Here is a 20,100-nt window from a genome sequence, read left to right on the forward strand (position 1 = left end):
CGGTGAACATCAAGATAATGTAGTTTTTGTTCCGCTCTATTAGAATAATTTGGGAAAAGATCAATGGATTGATTTAAGTTCGTCTGCGATGCCACTTTGGGTAAGAAAGACGGATTAGTCCTTAGAGAAACTCTGTCTTTGTGGAAGATTAAGTAGGAAGGATGAATGCAGAGGGCATGAAGCTCAGATACTCTCCTGGCAGAAGTAATGGCGACTAGAAAGAGTGTCTTCCAAGAAAGAAATTTCAATGAACAGGCAGCCGCAGGTTCAAAAAGGGGGAAGAATCAAGGATGTTAAAATTAAATTTAGATCCCACTGTGGTGGGGGGTCTCTAATCGGAGGTTTAAGTAAAAAAATACCTCTAAGGAATGCCTTGCAAAGTTTATGTGACATAATGTTGTGGTCCAACAAGCCTATATGAAAATTTGAAATGGCTGCCAGCTGAACTTTTACTGTGGAGGAAGAAGATCCTGAATGAAAAATCTCGGCTAGGAAGTCCAAGACCGAATGAATCGGAGCAGTATAGGGGTCTATATTCCTAGCTTTTGCCCAGAAGGAGAAACGTTGCCATTTACTAGTGTAAATCCTTCTGGTGGAAGATTTAAGGGAAGCTACTATGATATCTCGGACGGGATTAGAAATCATAGGAAGCCTGGCTAGGGATGGAAGCGGAGCAACCAAGCAGTGAGGTTGAGAGAAGGTATGGATTGGTGCAGCTGCCCCGACTGGTGGGTCAGAAGATCTGGAACCGGGTCAAGATGCCATGGCTGTACCAAAAGATAACGATGTAGGAACGGAAACCATATCTGTCGAGGCTAATAAGGGGCAATGAGAATCAACTTGGCTCTCAAGGCGGTTGCTTTCTGAATTACTTGTGGTATCAGAGGAAGGGGAGGAAAGGCATAAAGAAGTCCCCGGGGCCAATCTTGGGTTAGAGGGTCTCTGGGGGGATGGCCTGGAAGGGGGAAGAGAGAGAAGAAGTCTGGGCATTTGCTGTTTTGACGTGTAGCAAAAAGAAAGCAGCAAGGAAGGCCCCACTTCTGAAAAATCTCTTCCGTCACAGATTGTTTGAGAGACCACTCATGAGGCATGAGAATAGCTCTGCTCAACCTGTCCGCTATGATGTTGGATTTCCCGGGGATATGCGTTGCTATCAGAAACCGCTGAGAGGAGATTGCCCACTGCCAAAGTCTGAGAGCCTCTCGACACAGTGGATAGGACTTGGTTCCGCCCTGCTTGTTGATATACCACACTACGGACATATTGTCAGTTTGGACTGCAATAGTTCCCAGGGGAAGAGAGTCGTTGAGGGCTTGCAACGTTAAAAGCACTGCTCTCATCTCCAGGACATTTATGTGCAGGTGGCATTCGAAAGGTTGCCAAGTGCCATGGACCATCCTGCCCTGATAATGCCCCCCCCACCCAATCAGGGAGGCGTCCGATGTAACCGTGGCGACCGGGGCGGGAGGAACAAAGGGTCTGCCCTGATGGACTTGAAGGGACGATATCCACCAGGTCAGATGCCTTTTGCAAATTGGAGTTATTATGATCCTGTGACGCATGGGTAGTTGTTGAAAGGACCATTGGGCGAACAGCATCCATTGTAGAAGACGCATGTAAAAGAGGGCAAGGGGAAGAAGTGTTATGGCGGCAGCCGCCATAAGACCCAATACTTTCAGAGCAAATCTGGCCTGAATTTTGTTGCTGAGAAGAATCACATGGACGTGATTCTGAATGTCCAAGATCCTTTGGTCTGTTAACTTTGCTGAAAGTTGTACGGTGTCCAATTTGGCATCTATAAAGGTAATAGATTGACAAGGCAGATTTTTCGAAATTTATAGAAATCCCTAGCCCTCTGCAAATGTGAATGGTGTAATCTCTGGCTTGGAGAAGTTGATGCCTGGTGGTGGCAGTGAGGAGCCAGTCGTCTAGATATGGAAACACCTGGAATCCTTGACGTCTCAGGTGAGCCGTAACCGCTGCCATACATTTGGTGAATACTCTGGGGGCTGTAGTGAGCCCAAATGGCAGGGCTCTGAATTGGAAGTGACTGGTCCCTAACCGAAAGCGGAGAAACCTTCTGGAGCGCCTGTGAATTATTATGTGATAGTACGCATCCTGAAGGTCTACCGAGCACATCCAATTGTCCTTGCCCAGAAAGGGTAGAATGGACTGAAGCGTGACCATCCGGAATCTTGTTTTCTTTACAAACTTGTTTAGTTTGCTGAAATCTAATATTGGTCTCCAGTCCCCCGTCTTTTTTGGTACTAAAAAGAACCTTGAGTAGATACCGGATCCTATTTGGTCTGCTGGGACTGGCTGGATGGCTCCTTTTGCTAGCAGTTTTGAAATCTCTGGTACTGCTAGTTCCCTTAGACCGGGTGGAACGTCTGGAAGGGTTCCCTTTTGCTGAACTGGGGTTTGAATAAAGGGAATTTTGTAACCCTCGGATATGATCGACTGTACCCATTTGTCTTGAGAAAGGGAAAGCCAGGCTTTTGGGTACAGCGATAATCTTCCCCCGACTGCCTCCGAAGGTGGACAATCGGGCAACATCTCAGGGATGCTGGAAGGGTTTTGTCAGAGAGAGGCTCCCTGCTACCCTGATTCTGCGGACCCCCTCTGCCCCTAGATCGGCGTCTGTTGTTGTTACCCCCTCTGCCTCTGGGGGTAAACTGACCTCGTGCATCAGGCGTGACTCCTTGAGATTTGCGGAACCACATTTTCCCTCCCTTCTGACCTTTTGGGTAAGGTCTTGAAGGGGTGGAGAAACGGACTCCTACGTCAGAAAGAGTCTTGCCATCTTGTTCACATCTAGTCAAGGTGTCTTTCACTTGAGGTCCGAACAAAGTCGAGCCATCAAAGGGAGAGTTTGGGAAGGACGCCTTGAAGGGATCTGAAAAATTACAAAGCCGCATCCAGGATTGACGCCTTAAAGCCACTCCTGTGCCTGCGGCCCTACTCGCTCCATCGGCTGCATATGAAATGAGCCGCATGGAGAAGTTAACAATGGAGTTTAGGATTCCTAGCTGTGAGCTAATTTTGTCCTGGGACCCAGCAGCTGACGGATCCTGTAGAACTTCTCCCAACTCTTTAAGAACATCTCTTTGAAGGCGGGTGAAGTGACACAAGTAGTTCAGCGATCGCATGGCAAAGGTCGCTGAAGAAAAAATCCGCTTGCCGTACCTATCCATAGTCCTAGAATCCTTGTTAGGAGGATGGACAGGTACTGAAGGATCAGCTAGTTCCTTCTTGGTGGCTGCACCCACCACCATGGCATCAACCGGGACACCTTTTGTCAAATATTGCCTATCAGGTGGGGCCGTAATGAATTTAGAAGGCCTCTGAGGAATGGGTTCCACCAAATCCGGGGCCATCCACGCCTTCTGAGCCACCACGTCCATAAGAGGGTCAAAAGGCAAAGACACCCAGGAGGTGGAGGGTCGAGACCCGAATGCCTCCAGGTATACTGACTCGTCCTCGGAAGGATTAAGGGAAGGCCAGTTCCCCCTCTGCTTAAGGAGTTCAAGGATGTCTGAGAAAGAGACATCCTCAGAGGGGGACCTTGGGGATCCCTCCGACTCATTCAAGTCAGTATCGGATGTAATAGACTAGGGGGAGTCTAGATGTTTCCTCTTACATGTCCTCTTATGCGGTGGTTCACCTGACGGGTCAGGAGAAGCCTCGGAAGAGGAAGATATTCCCAATGGGGAAACCTGAGGCGTTGGATCTCTGGGTCCGGGAGCAAGAGAGTGGGAAGAGACGTCAGCAGGCACTGTAGTGGGAGGAGCTGATGGAACTGACCGTTGACTAAGCCCTGGGGCTAGTACACTCCTCATCACCTCGAAGGCTCCCCCGTCAGAGAGGCCAGAAGGCTCCCACTCTGAAGAGATAGGAGCTCCAGGCCGCACCGACAGGGATGGCTCCGAGGCTGATGTCGGGGCTGAGCTCACCAGCGCCAAAGCTCCGAGAGGGAGAACAGGGTCGGACAAGGGTCCGCCGAGAGACCAGACGCCCGGATCCCTCCAATGAAGGCATCAAGGAGGAGATCGGAGCAGAGGATGACGGAGCCGAAGGGGGAGGTGGTATCGGCTCCGAAACCAAAACAGGTACGGCTCCGAGGAGCTCCGGCTCCGAGCTCTGTAGGAGAGTCGAAGGAGGACTGTTAGGTGGATGTGTGATAGCTACCATCTGTTGAGATGGGCTATGGAGCATTTGGGCCAATGCCTGAAACTTTAATAGTCTACGCACCACTATCTCAAAGTCGTGATCGGACAGCCTGGACGACCGAGAAGAACAGCTCCGATGGCTCCGCTCCGAGAGCAGGGGTGATCTTGGAGCCGAACGTATCGACTCCAACAAAGGGGATCGTGATCTCTTTTTTGAGATAGGTGGAGCCGAAGGAGCCGAGGATATGTCGGCTCCAGCTGGAGCCGACACTGAGTGCCCAGATTTAGCAGCATCAGCGCCGGATGGAGCCGATATTGTAACTTGTAATATAGAAGGATCGGCTCCGACCGGAGCCGATCTCGACACTGAAGGAGAACCAGTAGCCGATGGCTTAGGACTTGAAGCCGAAGGCTTAACTGGTTTCGAGGGCTTCCCCGGAGCTGACTTAGTCGGGGAGCTCTCAGGCTTTAATAAGCCCCTCAGTATTAATTTATTTCTGCGCTCCTGCAGGACTCTTGGGCTGAAGGCATGACAGATAGTACAAGAGTCCTGCACGTGCAGAGGTCCCGGGCAGTAAACACAAGAAGTGTGACCGTCTGTCAGAGACATCTTCTGACAGCACGAGTCACACTTCTTGAAGCCTGAGACCTTTGTGTCCTTCGACATAGCTGTGTCGAGGAAACACTAAGTAACAAAAAACACAGACACACACACAATAAACACCCAATCCAATAATAAAAAATTTAAACAGGGATACAAACACACTCAAACACCACACAGAATCCCTGACAGAAAAATTAGGAAAGGGGAGGCTTAAGGCCTAACTTAGGGGAAGGGATAAATAACTAGAAAAATAGGGAACACTAACGGGAATAGGGTTAAATTAAACGTTAATAGTTTACACAACAAAGGTGACTAAAACTAAAGGGGTGAGACTAAAAGTCTGAATTTGAAGAACTTACCAGGAGCCGGTAAAAAAAGCACCTCGCAAGCGAAAGCAGCAAACGAGATCTGGATAGTCATAGCCTTGCATCATGGGATATTGGGTTGCCTCGAGCCGGTAAAATTAGCTCTCGAGCTTTAGTAAGTGGCCGAGTCGGAGCCGAGGATCGGCTCCGAACACATCCAGCAAGAATGAAGGCGAGATTGACAACTTAACATTGAAGGGTTCCATGGCCATAAGGGCCTGCAATTCAGACACACTTCTTGCCAAAGTGATGGCTAGAAGTAAGGCTGTTTTCTAAGAGAGGAATTTTAACTCTGCTGTATCTGCAGGTTGAAAAGGAGGAAGTGTGAGCTTCTCCAGTACAAAGTTAAGGTCCCAGGCTGGAGTGGGAGTTCTCATGGGGGAGTCTTAAATTTTTGGCTCCTCTCAGGAACTGTTTGACCAGAGGGTGAGAGAAGAGGGGTGGCTCAGTATTGTAACGAGCTGAGATAGCAGAGACATGAATCTTAATTGAAGAGAAAGACAGGCCTTTGTGGACCAGTTCTGTTAGGTAATTTAGTATTTGAGGTATGCTGGGCATGGTTATGTCCATTCCCTGAGACTGGCTCCAAGAACAGTATCCTTTCCACTTTTCTGAATAGGATTTCCTAGTACTAGGCCTCCTTGCCTCAAGGATGACATCCAGCACCTGTTTGCTGAGGGTTGCTGGTGATGTGTTCAGGGGATGGGCTAGGCTGCTAGGTTCAGGGTTTGCAGCTGAGGATGCAAAATCTGGCCCTCCTGATGGGACAGCAGGGAATGGGTCTGAGGCAGGTGCCATGGTGGCACTACTGTCAGACTGTGCAAAAGTGGGTACCAGTGCTGGCCTGGCCAGTCTGGTGCAATCAGGATTGTCCTTGGCTTGTCCTGTCTGATCTTTAGTAAAACCTTCGAGAGGAGGGGCAGAGGGGGAAAGGCATAGATTGACAGGTTTTCCCACGTAAAGGACAGGGCATCCACTTTCCATGCTTGGTTGTAGGGAGTTCTGGTGCAATATTTCCTCAATTGACAGTTCTGCGGGGAAGCAAAAAGGTCTACCTCTGGTGCCCCCCACTTGTGGATCAGAATCTTGAATTATTTGGGTTCTAGTTTCCACTGGTGTGGGTCCATTAGATTTCTGCTTAAGTCATCTTCCAGTGAATTTAGTTTGCCTGGTAGGAATTGAGCTTGCAGGTGCACTTGATTGCTCAAGGCTGTGTTCCACAGAGCCATGGCTAAGCTGCAGAGTGGGTAGGAATGGGTTCCCTCCTGCTTGTTTATGTACCACATAACTGTGGTGTTTGTCTGTCTTTATCAATAGTTGCCCTGGAAGAATAAGGTATTTGAAGGCTGTCAGTGCATTCTGTACAGCTAACATTTCTTTTTGAATGATATGGTGGTCTGCTGCCCCTTGGTTTGGACTGAGAAGGTCTGAGAGGGACTGGAAAAGACCAGTTTTTAGAAGGACAATGCCTACTGAATCTAGGTGGCTGTACCTGTAGGAAATCTTTAACAGTTTGCATAGATTTAGCTTGTTCCTTCATCTTTTTGAGGACTTCTTCTGCTTTAGTGCCAAACAGACGTTCATAGTTTAATGGAGCATCTAGTAATTTTGCTTTGACATGGTCTGGCAAGATTTGTTGCTTAAGCCAAGCATGCCTTCTAAGAACAGACCCAGTGACAGCAGCCCTGCAAGATGCTTCTAAGCCATCAAAACCGCATTGCAAAGTATGTTTACCAACTTGGTTAGCAGAATGCATTAACTATTGTGAATCTTTATGTTCTGCACAATCAGGAATCAACATAATTTTCTGTTTAATTAGTTCCATGATATGTTGCTGACACTTTAACATGCGAAACTGGAAATGTAAAGCCCTGATGGCAAGAGTAGCAGAGGTACATACCTTCTTACCCCATCTGTCTAAAGCCCTAGAATCCCTGTCCGAAGGGGTAGGGTTTTTGGCTGTAGCAGCCTTAATGCCTTTAGGTCCCTGGGAAATGGTCTCTGGATCCACAGTAGGATTCATACAGGTTCATAGGTAGGTACTAGGCTATTGGCCAAAGAGCCTATGTAAGCCTAGCCAACAAGGTTCCCTGGCTTATGCCACCCAAGAAAGCTATTTTCCTGTGCCACTGTCGAACAGAGACACAGAAGTGATCCCCGGGGTGTATTTTCTATTTCCCATCCACTCATCAAGATTTTTCTTGAAGAGTGCTAATGAAGACCTTTGCTTGACATAGATGGGTAGCCTGTTCCAGAGTATGGGAAGTCTCTGGGATAGGAATCTATCCCTCCACCATGTCCTGTTTATTGTGGTGACAAGATTTAGGTCCCTAGAGCATGTAGCTCGGAGGGATTGGGATTTCCTTAGGTTGAGCATGTCCAACAGCTCTGGGTTTGACATAGCTTTATATGTTAGGCAGAGATCACCTCGGAGTAGGCAATATGCTATGGAGTAAAGCTGGTGTTTTTTGAGATGGTCAGTGCAGGGCATTTGTGTGAGGTACTTCTGTGGTCTTTCCAGCTGTTGCAGGTGTCTTGTAAGGTACATTCCAAAAGGGGCGTTGTACTCTATAATGGGTCTAATGAGTGTCGAATAGAGGGGAACAATGACCTCTTTTTTCGTGGATGAGAACCCTTTTATGATGAGATGTGCCATGTAGAAGGACTTCCTGACTACTGTAGCGATGTGACTATCAAAAGAGAGACTACTGTCCACCTGGGTCCCAAAGTCTCATCACTCATTTGGTATTAAGTAGATTGCTGCCTATGTGGTAGTTCATGGGTACTTTACTGCAACAGTGAATACACTCGAACATCTACATTTATGGTAAGTGTACACAACTGTAGTATGTTCTTTGTGTTTCACTGTTGCAGTCATTACATTTGGGTAGATTCCCAAAGCTAAGGTTGGGAGGAGGAATTTAAACAGAATTAGGACCAGCTATAAGGCCCTGCAAGACTGCAGTGGCAAAACCAGCCCTGGATTTAGAGAAAATTGGCAAATGGTAATGCTTGTTGAAAGTATGTACAGAACTCCAGGTAGCAGCTTCTAAGATGTCCCTAATAAGGAAGCCCCTGAGAAAGGCTGTAGAGGTAGATACAGCCCTGGTTGAATGGGGTCTGATGCCCCATGGGATAGGTTTTCTATGGTGCTTACAGCAGAAATGAATGCAGTGGCCTATCCATTTTGAAATGGTTTGTTTTGAAATAGCTTTCCCCTCTGTCCCTGCAGCAAATGCCACCAGTAGTTGTTCAGATTTCCTTTGAGGTTTAGTCCTGTCCAAGTAGAATCTAAGCTGTCTGTGCACATCTAAAGAGTGCAGTATCTGTTCCCCTTTGTTCCGTGGGTTAGGAAAAAAGGTAGGCAAATGAATGGACTGATTAAGAGCCACACTGGATACCACCTTGGGCATGAAGGAGGAACTGGTTCTGAGGGACACCCTGTCCGCATGAAAGATGATGAAAGGTTCCACTGCCATAAGGGCCTGTAATTCAGATACCCTTCTTGCAGAAATGATTGCTGAAAGGAAAGCCGTTTTCCAGGAAAGAAATTTAAAATCTGCAGTAGCAGCTGGCTCGAAAGGAGGAAGAGCGAGTTTCTCCAAGACAAAGTTAAGATCCCACGCTGGAGTTGGAGCTCTCCTGGGTGGCTTTAGATTTTTGGCCCCTCTGAGGAACTGCTTGCGCAGTGGGTGAGAGAAGAGGGGAGGCTCTGTGCTAAAATGAGCTGAAATGGCTGAGGCATGAATTTTGATGGAGGAAAAAGAAAAGCCCTTATGAAGCATCTCAGTTAAGTATTGTAGAATCTGAGGTAAATTGGGCACTGCTGTGTTCATTCCTTGAGATTGGTTCCAAGTACAGAATCTTTTCCATTTTGCAGCATAAGATTTTCTAGTACTAGGCCTCCTTGCCTCTAAAATGATATCCATCACTGATTTACTGAGGGATGGTAAAGGAGAGATTAGGTAATTAGCCAGGCTGCTAGGTTCAGGGATTGCAGCTGAGGGTGGCGAATCATGTTCTCCTGCTGAGACAACAGGGAAGGAGTGTGATGCAGGTGCCATGGAGCCAAACGTGACACACTATGCAAGAGTTGGTACCAGTGTTGGCGAGGCTAGTCTGGTGCAATTAAAATCGTCCTTGGCTTGTCCTGTTTGATCTTTAGCAGTATCTTGGAGAGCAAAGGCAGAGGAGGAAAGGCATAAACTGGTAGGTTTTTCCAGCTGAAGGATAGAGCATCCACTTTTCAAGCTTGCTTGTGTGGAATCCTTGTGCAAAATTTGTCCAGTTGATGGTTCTGGGGAGAGGCAAACAGGTCTATATCTGGACTCCCCCCATTTGCTTGTCAACATGTTAAAAATCCTTGGTTCCAGTTTCCACCCGTGTGGGTCCATGAGGTTTCTGCTTAGTCCGTCTGCCAGTGTATTTAGTTTTCCTGGCAGGAATTGAGCTTGTAGATTCACATGTTTGCTCAAGGCTGTGTTCCACAATGCCATGGCTAGTCTGCAGAGGGGGTAAGAATGTGTACCCCCCCCCCCTGCTTGTTTATGTACCACATGACAGAGGTGTTGTCCATCTTTACCATTAGTTGTCCTGGAAGAATGTGGTCCTTGAAGGCTGTCAGAGCATTCTGTACAGCTAACATTTCCTTTTGATTTATGTGCAGGTGCACTTGATTTGGTTTAAATTTGCCCTGAATGCACTTCTCTGCCAGGTGAGCCCCCCCATGCATAGTCTGATGCATCTGTTGTTAAGATTTGTTTGGCGGGGGGTAATGTGAATGGAAGTCCCCTGTTTTGGTGGCAGACCTCTGCCCACCAAAGGAACTCTAGGCGTAGGCAAGGTATGATAGGAATCATTGGTTCCAGATTCTGTGAATGTTGACAACATAGACTTTTGAGATACCATTGTAGTTTCCTCATATGCAGTCTTGCATATGGAATTAGAAGAATGCATGAGGTCATGAACCCCAATGCTTGCAGTATTTGCCTTGCAGATAGCTGGTTTTTGTGGCCACGTGTTTGAAGTAAGTTGTCAAATGTAACCATTTCTCTGGCGTGGGGAAAGCCATCTGGGAAGTTGTATTCTAGCTTGCTCCCAGGAATATAATTTGTTGACAGGATACCAAGTGGGATTTCTTTTTGTTTATGGTGAACCCCAGACAAGTCAGTACCCTTTGAACAAAAGCCAGATGACTGATGACTGAAGAGAATGTCCTTGCTTTCTGTCTGAATTAGACAATCATCCAGGTATGGGTACATTTGAATATTTCTTTGCCTGCAAAATACAATGACTGGAGCTAGGCACTTTGTGAATACCATGGGCGCAGCAGATAAGCCAAAAGGCAGTGCAGAGAACTGATCGTGCATGTAGTCTGCTTTGTAGTCTGCTTTGAAGTGTAGGTATCTTCTGCAAGACTCCCTTATAGGGATGTGCAGGTATGCTTCTTTTGAGTCCAGTGTTGCCAACCATGCATCCTTGCCTAGCATAGGAAGCAGCTGGTGAAGAGTCAGCATTTTGAATTTTGGAATCACCAGAAAGGTGTTTAGAATAGAAAGGTCCAGGATAGGAGCCATGTATTGCTTTTTCTGGGTACCAGGAAAAGTCTCAAATAGAAACCTTGTCCCTTTTCCTCTTCTGGTACCAACGGAATAACCCCCATGTTTAAGAGAGAGAGTACCTAATTTTGGGCCTCTGCCCACTGATTTGGGGGTAGATCTGGCCACCCGCTTGGTGTTGGTAATGTGTGGAAATGAAATCTGTATCCTTGGGACACTATATTTAAAACCCATTTGTCTTGGGTAATGAGTTCCCAGTTTTTGGCCTACAGCCAAATCTTTCCACCTAAAGGAGCATTCAGTTGGGAAGTGCTTGGAAGTCTTAAAAGCAAGTCATTGAGATGGTTTTCCATAGGGGGAGACTTGCTGCTCCCAGGTTTGGGTGCGGAAACCCCCCACTGCCTAGTCTTGTGTGTCCCTTGGGACCGAAACCTGGGGTTTCTGCTGTGTCTGGTTTTGGCTTGAAAAGACCTGGAGAGGGCTGAATAGGACCAATTTTTAGAGGGCCAGTGCCTACTAAATCTAGAAGGCTGAACTTGTAAGAAATCCTTAACAGTCTGCATAGATTTAGGTTTATTTTCCATCTTTTTAAGAACTTCCTCAGCCTTGTTGCCAAACAGGCAGTCCTGATTTAAGGGAGCATCCAACAATTTAGCTTTAACATGATCAGGCAAAGATTGCTCCTTAAGCCAAGCATGCCTTCTGAGCACAGACCCAGTAATAGCATCCCTGAAAGAGGCCTCTAAAGAATCAAATCCACATTGCAAAGTATGTTTTCCAATCTGCTCAGCAGAATGCATTAAATCCTGTAATTCTTTATTTTCAGCACAGTCAGGAATTATCATTTTCTGTTTACGCAATCCAATAACATGTTATTTAAAACCCTAATGGCCAAGGTTGCAGAAGTGTAAAATTTCTTACCCCTTCTATCGAGCGCCCTGGAGTCTCTATCTGAGGGGGTAGGATTTTTAGCAGTAGAAGCCTTAATGCCTTTGGGTCCCTGTGAAATAGTCTCTGGATCCACAATAGGATTTTTAAAAAGGAACTTGTGAGAATCAGGAACCTTGTAATATCTGTCAGGTTTTCTGGAAGCAGGAGGCAAGGAATCAGGGGCCAAACTAGATTCTGAGAAAGCATCATCAACAATGTCTAGTACAGGAGGAATAGCTAAAGGCCTATGCTGAGGCAGGAGTAAGAAATCCATAAGCCTCTTTTTCGAATCAGAAAAATCCTGGCTTTCCCAGTGGAAATGCTCCCGTAGAGTATGTAAGGTTTCACCAAAAGAAAAATCCTCTGGAAGGGAAGCAGAGGTAATAGAGTCCTCAGTATCAGAATCCTCATAAGTAGATAAGGGAAAATCCAGATAATCAGACGAATCAAAAAAATCAGAATCCGTTTAAGAAAATTCATAAATAACTTCAGTCCTAGGTCTCTTAGAAGGGGTTGGTTGGCTTCCCCTGATTAGAGTTATAAGATCTTCAGCCATTCTTATCATTTGCTTTTTAGGCATAGAAGCCTGAGCATGCGGCCTGGGTGTTTCTTAGTCATGGTTCAAGATTTTGGTCTAAATGAAGAAGGAAGCGTCGGTTTAATATGCAAGTATGTAGGCCTGAATGCACCCTCAGAAGCCAGTGCCTGCACAGCGGCTCTGGACCCATCCAAGGTAGAGACATCCGCAGGTTCCACAGTTGAAGCATCTCGTGGCATACTGGACTCCGAGTGGGTCTCAGTAGAGGCCTGCGAGTCAGATGTAGCGGGTATCAGGGGCAGCGAAAGCACCTCACTGAGTACCGCCGCTTCGGTGGCCTGTCTCTGTCTTTATATTTGCGTTTTTTTGGAATCCCGGTAATCGGAAGGCTAACCGATGACATTTCTGGATAATTAAACCTAGAACCAAAAAATTTAGAAGCGAAAATTTACCGACGACGGATAGTGCGCTGTTTAAATAAAGCACAAAACCGATAGCAAGGCACGTTGTGCTCAGGGCCTAGGCAAGGAATACAGAACGAATGAAAAACTTTGTAAGGTATTTGCTTTCCACAAGTAATGCAATTATTAACTTTTACTGACATCGGTAAGGAGCAAGAAAAAGTTTCCCCTGATTGGGTACTTAGCTTTAGTTGAAGACTTCTGAAATTTTCGTTTTCAAGTTTCAGAACCGGAGTCGGCTGACTGGCACTTGCGAACTGCTTCTGCTTTGGGCACCGCATGGCAAGAAAGACTGATGTAATGGCATCGGCTGCATGTTTTATACCCCTGACAACCTGACGTCCTGGAAGAAGGGACAGCAACCGACGCAGGACCCAATATTTTGTTAATCAGGCCGACTGAGGGGTACTGCAAGCAGAAACCCAAATGTAATGACTGCAACAGTGAAACACAAAGAACATCAGTACAAACTCTAAAACCAAAAAAAGATACTCTTAAATAGGAATTTGTGAGAGTCAGGTACTCTGTAGTACCTGTCAGGTTTCCTGGGAGCTGGTGGCAAAGTATCAGGGGTAAGACTGGATTCCATGAAGACATCATCTACAATTTCCAGAACAGCAGGGATAGCTAGAGGCCTGTGATGAGGCAAGTTTAAAAATTCCCTGAGTCTCTTTTTGGACTGGGGGTAGTCCTGGCACTCCCCATGGAAATGCTCTCTGAGAACATGCAGGGTTTCACCGAAAGAAAAATCCTCTGGTGGGGAAGCAGAGGGAATGGAATCCTCTGCATCAGAATCCTCATAGGTAGATAAAGGTATGTCCTGGTAATCAGAAGGATCAGAGTCATCGGACTCAATGATCTGAAGAATCAGAAGGAAAATCAGTTCTTGGTCTTTTGGGGGGAAAAGGCTGGCTTCCCCTAATTAAAGTACTAAGGTCTTCAGCCATTCTAAGCATTTGTTTCTGTGGCATGGAGGCCTGAGAATGCAGTTTGGTCATCGGTTTCCCAGGCGTAGTGCAAACTCTGGGCCTGAGAAATTCAGTATTTTTGGTTTGAAACGAAGTAGTCGGTTTAATATGAACATCGGAAGGTCTGAATACACCCTCAGAAGCCAGTGCCTGCACAGCGGCTCCAGACCCATCCAAGGTAGAGACATCTGCAGGTTCCATAGTCGAAGAAGCATCACGCGGCATACCGGACTCCGAATGGGTAACAGTAGAGGCTTGCGAATCTGTAGAAGCGGGTATCAGGGGCTGCGAAAGCGCATCACTGAGTACCAAGGGACTGGCAACTAGCTTAGTGGACCCATTGGCAGTTTTGGACCTATGTGGCCTGTCTCTGTCTTTATCCTTACGCTTTTTCGGAAGACCAGTAGTCAGATGGCTTATCGAAGCCATTTCGGAATATGGAGAAAGAGAGCGAAAGAATTTAGAGACAAAAATAGCCCGACGATGAATAATTTGGGCATTGAACAGGGCACAAAACCAACAGCGAGGAACGCCGTGGTCTGGGCCTAAACAGGTGACGCAGTAAGAATGAAAAGCTCTGTGAGGTATTTGCTTTCCACAGGCAAGACAATTATTCATTTTTTCTGACATCGGTTAGAGCAGGAAAATATGATCCCCAATGGGGTACTTATCTTTTAGAAGACTTCAGGTCTGAAACTTGAAAAATGAAAATTTCAGGAGGTGGCTGACTGGCACTTGCAAACTGCTTCTGCTTCGGGCTCTGCTCGGCAAGAAAAGCTGATGTAATGGCGTCGGCTGCATGTTTTATACCCCTGATGACCTGATGTCATGGAAGAAGCGACAGCATCCGACACAGAAATCCCAAGACTCTGGTATTCGGGCCAACTGAGGGCTACCTGCAGGCAGATAACCCAAGTGTGATGACTGCAACAGTGAAACACGAAGAACATCAGTCATTCCTCTGCACAAAGGTTTGCCATCTACAGACCCCTAAGTTTCACTAGTCTTATATGTAAAGTCATGGAACGAAATATCATGGAGATTATCCATAGAGATATAGCAAACCTCCAGACACTGGACCCAACCCGATTTGGTTTCGTCAAGGGCAGATCATGCCTACTCAACCTGGTGGACTTCTTTAAGAAGGTTACTAAAGCAATGGATGAGGACTAAATCATTCACACTGCCTACCTTGACCTGGCTACAGCATTTGAAACAATACACCACTCTGGCACTGTTGGCAAACTCAACAGGTTGGGTAGAAACCTGTATGTCACCTGGTGGATAGCTAACTGTCTCACAGACAGGACTCAGGAAGTTAGAATTGGGGAGTCCATCTCTACAAAGAGGCCAGTCACAAGTGGAGTCCCTCAGGGATCAGTCCTTGGACCACTCCTTTTTGGCATTTACTTCTCGGAAGTCAAGGCCAATGTCAGTGGTCTCTAGCTGACTAAATTTGCAGATGATTACAAATTAGGAGCTGTCATTGAATCTCACACTGACACAAATGTTCTCCTGGATGGGCTGACACAGACAAACAACTGGTGTTAGAGCCATGGACTAAAACTAAATACCAAGAAATGCATAACAGTATCCTTTGGGAAGTCATCCATCCCTGATAACTATCATATTGACAACACACCCCCTTAGAGTTGACCCATTAGTCAGGGACTTAAGGACACACATAGATAGTAATCTAGCCTTTGACCATCATGTGTCTACAGTGGTGAGGAAATTATTCTATGTTGCACAACTTATAAACAAAGGGATGGCATCAAAGTCCAAGGAAGTCATTGTTCCACTATAGTCGGCATTCATCAGACCTATCATTGAGTAAAATGCCCCCTTTGGTATATACCTAACCCAGCCATATCCAAAAATTGGAACATCTACAGAAGTTCCTCACTAAAAAAATACCAGGTGTATGTAAAATGTCCTATGCAGACCGCCTCAAGGCCCTGTCCCTATATTCTGTCTCCTACAGGCTTTTGATGGGATATCTATGCCTGGCATACAGGGCTTTGTCAGACCCCACTCTAACGGACTTCCTGCATATTCACAAAACAAACAGCACCAGAATTACCTGTTCTAAAGACTTAAACCTTGCCTGTTATATAAATAGAACCTGCTAGAGAGATAGTTATGTATCTCAGAGAATACCCTGTTTATGGAACAGGCTCCCCATTCATGTGAAGCAGAGTTTCAGCCTAACCCAATTCAAATGCAACTTGGACAATTGCATGGGAAAATGGAAATTCATCCCTTGTTTGGCTCCTATGACTCTAATGGACACAGGTAACCTGTAAATGGTTCATTTCCAGGGTCCATGCTTACACTTATCAATGGTATTAGAACTTACCAGAGATTTGGGATGTATGGCTAGGCTTAACAAGGCCCATGTGGTCATTAGCCTATTAAACACCTATGAACAGTGAAGGGGCAGTCACAGCAGACAAAAGAATGCTGGGGTGGTGTATCCACACTGGGACTATCTCCAGAAACATAGTAGTAATGCTTCTACTATATCAGGCCTAGGCTATGCCAAACATTGAATACTGTGTGCAGTTCTTGAGGACATACAAGAAGAGGGCTATCTGCCTGCTGAAATGAAGCTAATAGTACATGTGCATGGCACAGAGGGGAAAAGTCAGGACCACAGTCTAGAAGAACTAAGCTCTTATTACTTTAGTCCACAACAGACACAGGAGACATGATATGGTTGTCCTGAAAAGGAAGGCAGGAGGAGATAGGAAACGACACAGGCAGCAGATTGTAGAGAACAAGTACTCCTTCAGTCTGCAAAAGCACTTCTTCATGCAGTGAGTTGTGGACACACACAATGAATTACCAGAATAGGTGATAAAGAGGGACTTCACAGAGGCATTCAAAAAGCATGGGACGCATAGAGGGAAGATTAGAAGATAGGGAAAGAGCTGAGGCAGAATACTGAGGGCACACGGGCAAACTAGATAGGCTTACTGTCTGCTGTAGCTGAGCAAATATAGTGCAATACAATGTAAATATATCTCGGCATTTAAAGGTTTATCTTGTAGTAGTTAGTGGCTTAGTACATCTTCAGTGGGTACATACTTTAGAGTCTGAAATGCTGGGCCATCTATTTCACACCACAGTATCAACTGGAAGGCATTAATAGGAAACAACATCAAAGTTCCTCATTTGTATGCAATAAAATATGTGTGCAATTAAGGGGTACTTATTGCAAAGCAGAATAAAGAGAATGACTAAAGTAACAGGTAGGGCTACTAAATTAACTATTTGAAACAGAATTTCATATAAAAACTAGTCAAACCAGAAGCCGGAAACAAAATCATAGAAAACCTCAACAGTAAACCATTTGCATCTTGTTAAGTTGTGGCAATCTGTCAATTAATAATAATTGAGCTATAAAGAGTAGAAGTCTGTTGCATGTATGCATAAACACACCAGTCTCTCACTGCCCCTGAAAAAGACATAAGGAAGAGTATTAATAATGTGATTAGAAAGAATGGTCAGCCATAGGAACAGCAGAACAGTACCAGTCACTAATCCAGTTCAGTTAAATGAGATCCCCTAGTCAATTTATTTTACGCAGTGCTTTAACCAAACTTAAAGTTGTACTTTTCATCAGCTTCCTCGGTAATAAATGCAGCAGGAGTAGCAAAGAGATCGTGTGTTAACAGAAATAATTATGAAAACAATTTCGGTACGGACTCAGGCACAGAGTTTGCAGATGATTAAAATAAAAAATCTGGACAATTTTCAGGAAATCACTAATGGAATGGGTTACTGCCCAGCACAGTTAAAATGAAGGTTCTACCAGTTACACCCAATGTCCAGTAGACCACTAGTGGCATGCCTCTGAAACTGTTTTGTGCAAGTGGACCAGAGTTAATAAGCTATGAACATACAAGTCAAATGGGTTAGATTTTTAGACCTTTTGCTGTGAATATTGTAATCAGCATTCTTTGCAGACTTCTTTTATGTGCTCATACCACTAAAATCAAGCAACTGTTACTCCTCTGAAACACCCAAAAATGCAAACGTGAACAATCCCCAAGCAAACACTTATAAGAACAATGAAAACTAGCAACTAAATACGCTAACTGTAAGCACTGCATAGCCACATTAAACTAACTTCATTATTGTTTCCCTTTCTTACTCCCTCAATTATCTTTAAAGATTATTTAATGAAAGTGATACACAAGACCAAAATTACTTCTTCCATGGGACCTGACAATATAACTGATTACTTAATTGTGTTGAACATGCCTTTGCAGACACACACTTCAATTGTGTAACCCAAGTACAGCTACTGGTTTCATCCCTGAGTGCCACTGGGCTTTGTGAACCTTGCCCTAATTGATGGTCACTGACACCTCAACTCCATGGGTGAAAATGGAAAAGGAGGGGGGGGGGTTGTGGATAGATGGTACACTGCACAGTAGTGATGCCCCTCTGTAAAGGTGGCCTTACAACTGACCTAGGTACTCACAGAACTATCTAACTCATCTGCAAAGTCATGGAGCATACTACAAATGACCTCATAAACTCTGATATCAAGAAACTCGTTAGACTCGCCCACAACAGTTTGGTTTTGTGAAAGGAAGAGTAAGTCTATTTAACCTGGTAAACTTCTTTGAAAGGGTTATGGAGACTGTAGGTGGCAGCCACGAGGCACACATCACGTACCCTGATCTGGTCAAGGCCTTCAACATCACTCCCCATTCTGAAATCATAAAAAATCTAAATGCTTTAAAACTCTACCCTCACATAATAAGATGACAGCAAACTTGCTGAAAGACAGAACCAGCATAATGCAAGTTGCAGGTGGCTCATCAGAAAATGTGTAATTTGTCAGTGGTGTCCCTCAGGGCTCAGTGCTTGCACCTCTACTTTTTAGTATTTACTTATCAGATCACAAAGCAGAAGGCCAGGACCTCTGGCTAACAAAGTTTGCAGATGACCACAAACTGGGGACTGGTGTTAAAGATCATGTTCAAACAGGTGAAACAAAGTTTTATTTCTACATAAAAAATGTTCACGTATCCTTCTGCATGCAAACACTTTTATGTTAAAGTAAAACTTTCTTTCAAGCAAAGCCACCTTTTAAGTAAGCAAATTATAATTTAAAAAAAAAAAAACTTCCAATCATGGAGGTACAAATCAGCCATGCCATACTTACGGTATTAATAGTAATAGGGTGAAAAGAGGTGTGTATGCCACTCTGGGGGCCAGTATAATTAAGAGGGCATTAAGTGAAACAATTATTCTTATTAGCTTATGAATCCATTACTTAATTGCCAACGGTTTGGCAAGAAAATGCGAAATCTTTATGGCAAGAAATATCACATCGCACACCCTGCAAATCGCACAACTCTTTGGTAGAGTGGACAGCCACTATCCAATCAAATATTATGCCAAGACAGAATTGAGTGTGACCTCTTTTGCCATTGCAAAGAATGCAATATTAACATCTGAATTTCTGTGTGCAGAACTCTCATTACACTTCGATTAAAATGCCATTTACTGTCATTTGGATGTTACTGGGGGGGGGGGGGTTTAACCCAAGTAGCCCCAAATCAGTAAATCATTAACCATAAATTTTACAACACAACAATGTAAGTTAAAGATCTCAGATGTCACTGACACACACTGCAGTAGATTTCTGGGATATTTTATTCCTTCAGTCATATCAAACTTCAAAGCAAACATTATCCAATAAATAATGGAATATAGGTAGCTAAACAGTAAAGAATGTGGGCACTTACCCCATCAACTGGAGATTTTCCAGGGGCAAAGACCACTTTAACATAACGCTTGTTTATTACTTCCAAACGGTCTACCTTCAAGACAAATGAAAACATGGGGAAAGTCAGTACTTATTTCTCTAATACAGCTGTTACAAAACCTTTGCACAGAAAATATTTTTAGTATTTTCTCTTAAGGAGTCAATCAATGAAAATATTACAATACACAAAGTACATATACTTACACGTGGCTATACACCACTAAAATCATATGTAAAATAAGGAGAGATTGGGGAGCAGAGATGCTATCATCAAAGGAAAAATTACCAATATGAATGAAGTTGTACAGAGTTGTGTATCCAGGATTGTTAGTAAGCTTCTGAGCCCTCAAGCCTTTCTGTGTTGCAGGAAAGCCTTCTAGCTTATCAGTGGGAGTTGTAAGCATTAGGTAGCCTATCCTCCATGGGAAGGGTGAGTTTTGGCCCAGAAATTGTAGTTTATTTGGCCGTTTGGGTAGTTTTCCATCTCTTTCAACTTGCTGGCTTAAAAGCCTACGTTTGTAATTGTTCCCCGCCTTTCCTGTAACTAGTCTAGTCCATTTGCTGTATTCCAGGACTCTTTGTACGCTTCTGAGCCCCCCAAGCCTTTCTGTGTTGGAGGGAAGCCTTCTAGCTTATCAGTGGCAGTGGTAAGCATTAGGTAGCCTATCTACCACAAGGGGAGTGGTTCCTGGCCCAGAAATTGTAGCTATTGGCTATTT

General features: G+C 44.9%; 1 protein-coding gene across 2 annotated transcripts in view; it reads right to left on the reverse strand.

Moving 5' to 3' along the window:
* The window catches only part of AFG3L2 (AFG3 like matrix AAA peptidase subunit 2), a 1,447,137-nt gene that overhangs the window by 951,357 nt on the left and 475,680 nt on the right, over window positions 1-20,100 (reverse strand). For both annotated transcript variants that reach the window (XM_044067171.1, XM_044067172.1), the window contains one exon: window positions 19,362-19,436. In XM_044067171.1, coding sequence (XP_043923106.1) covers window positions 19,362-19,436 — 75 coding nt within the window. The remainder of the gene's footprint in view (window positions 1-19,361; window positions 19,437-20,100) is intronic.

Source organism: Protopterus annectens, chromosome 3.part1, assembly GCF_019279795.1.
Source record: "Protopterus annectens isolate FY-2018-M chromosome 3.part1, PAN1.0, whole genome shotgun sequence".
Lineage (NCBI taxonomy): Eukaryota > Metazoa > Chordata > Ceratodontiformes > Protopteridae > Protopterus > Protopterus annectens.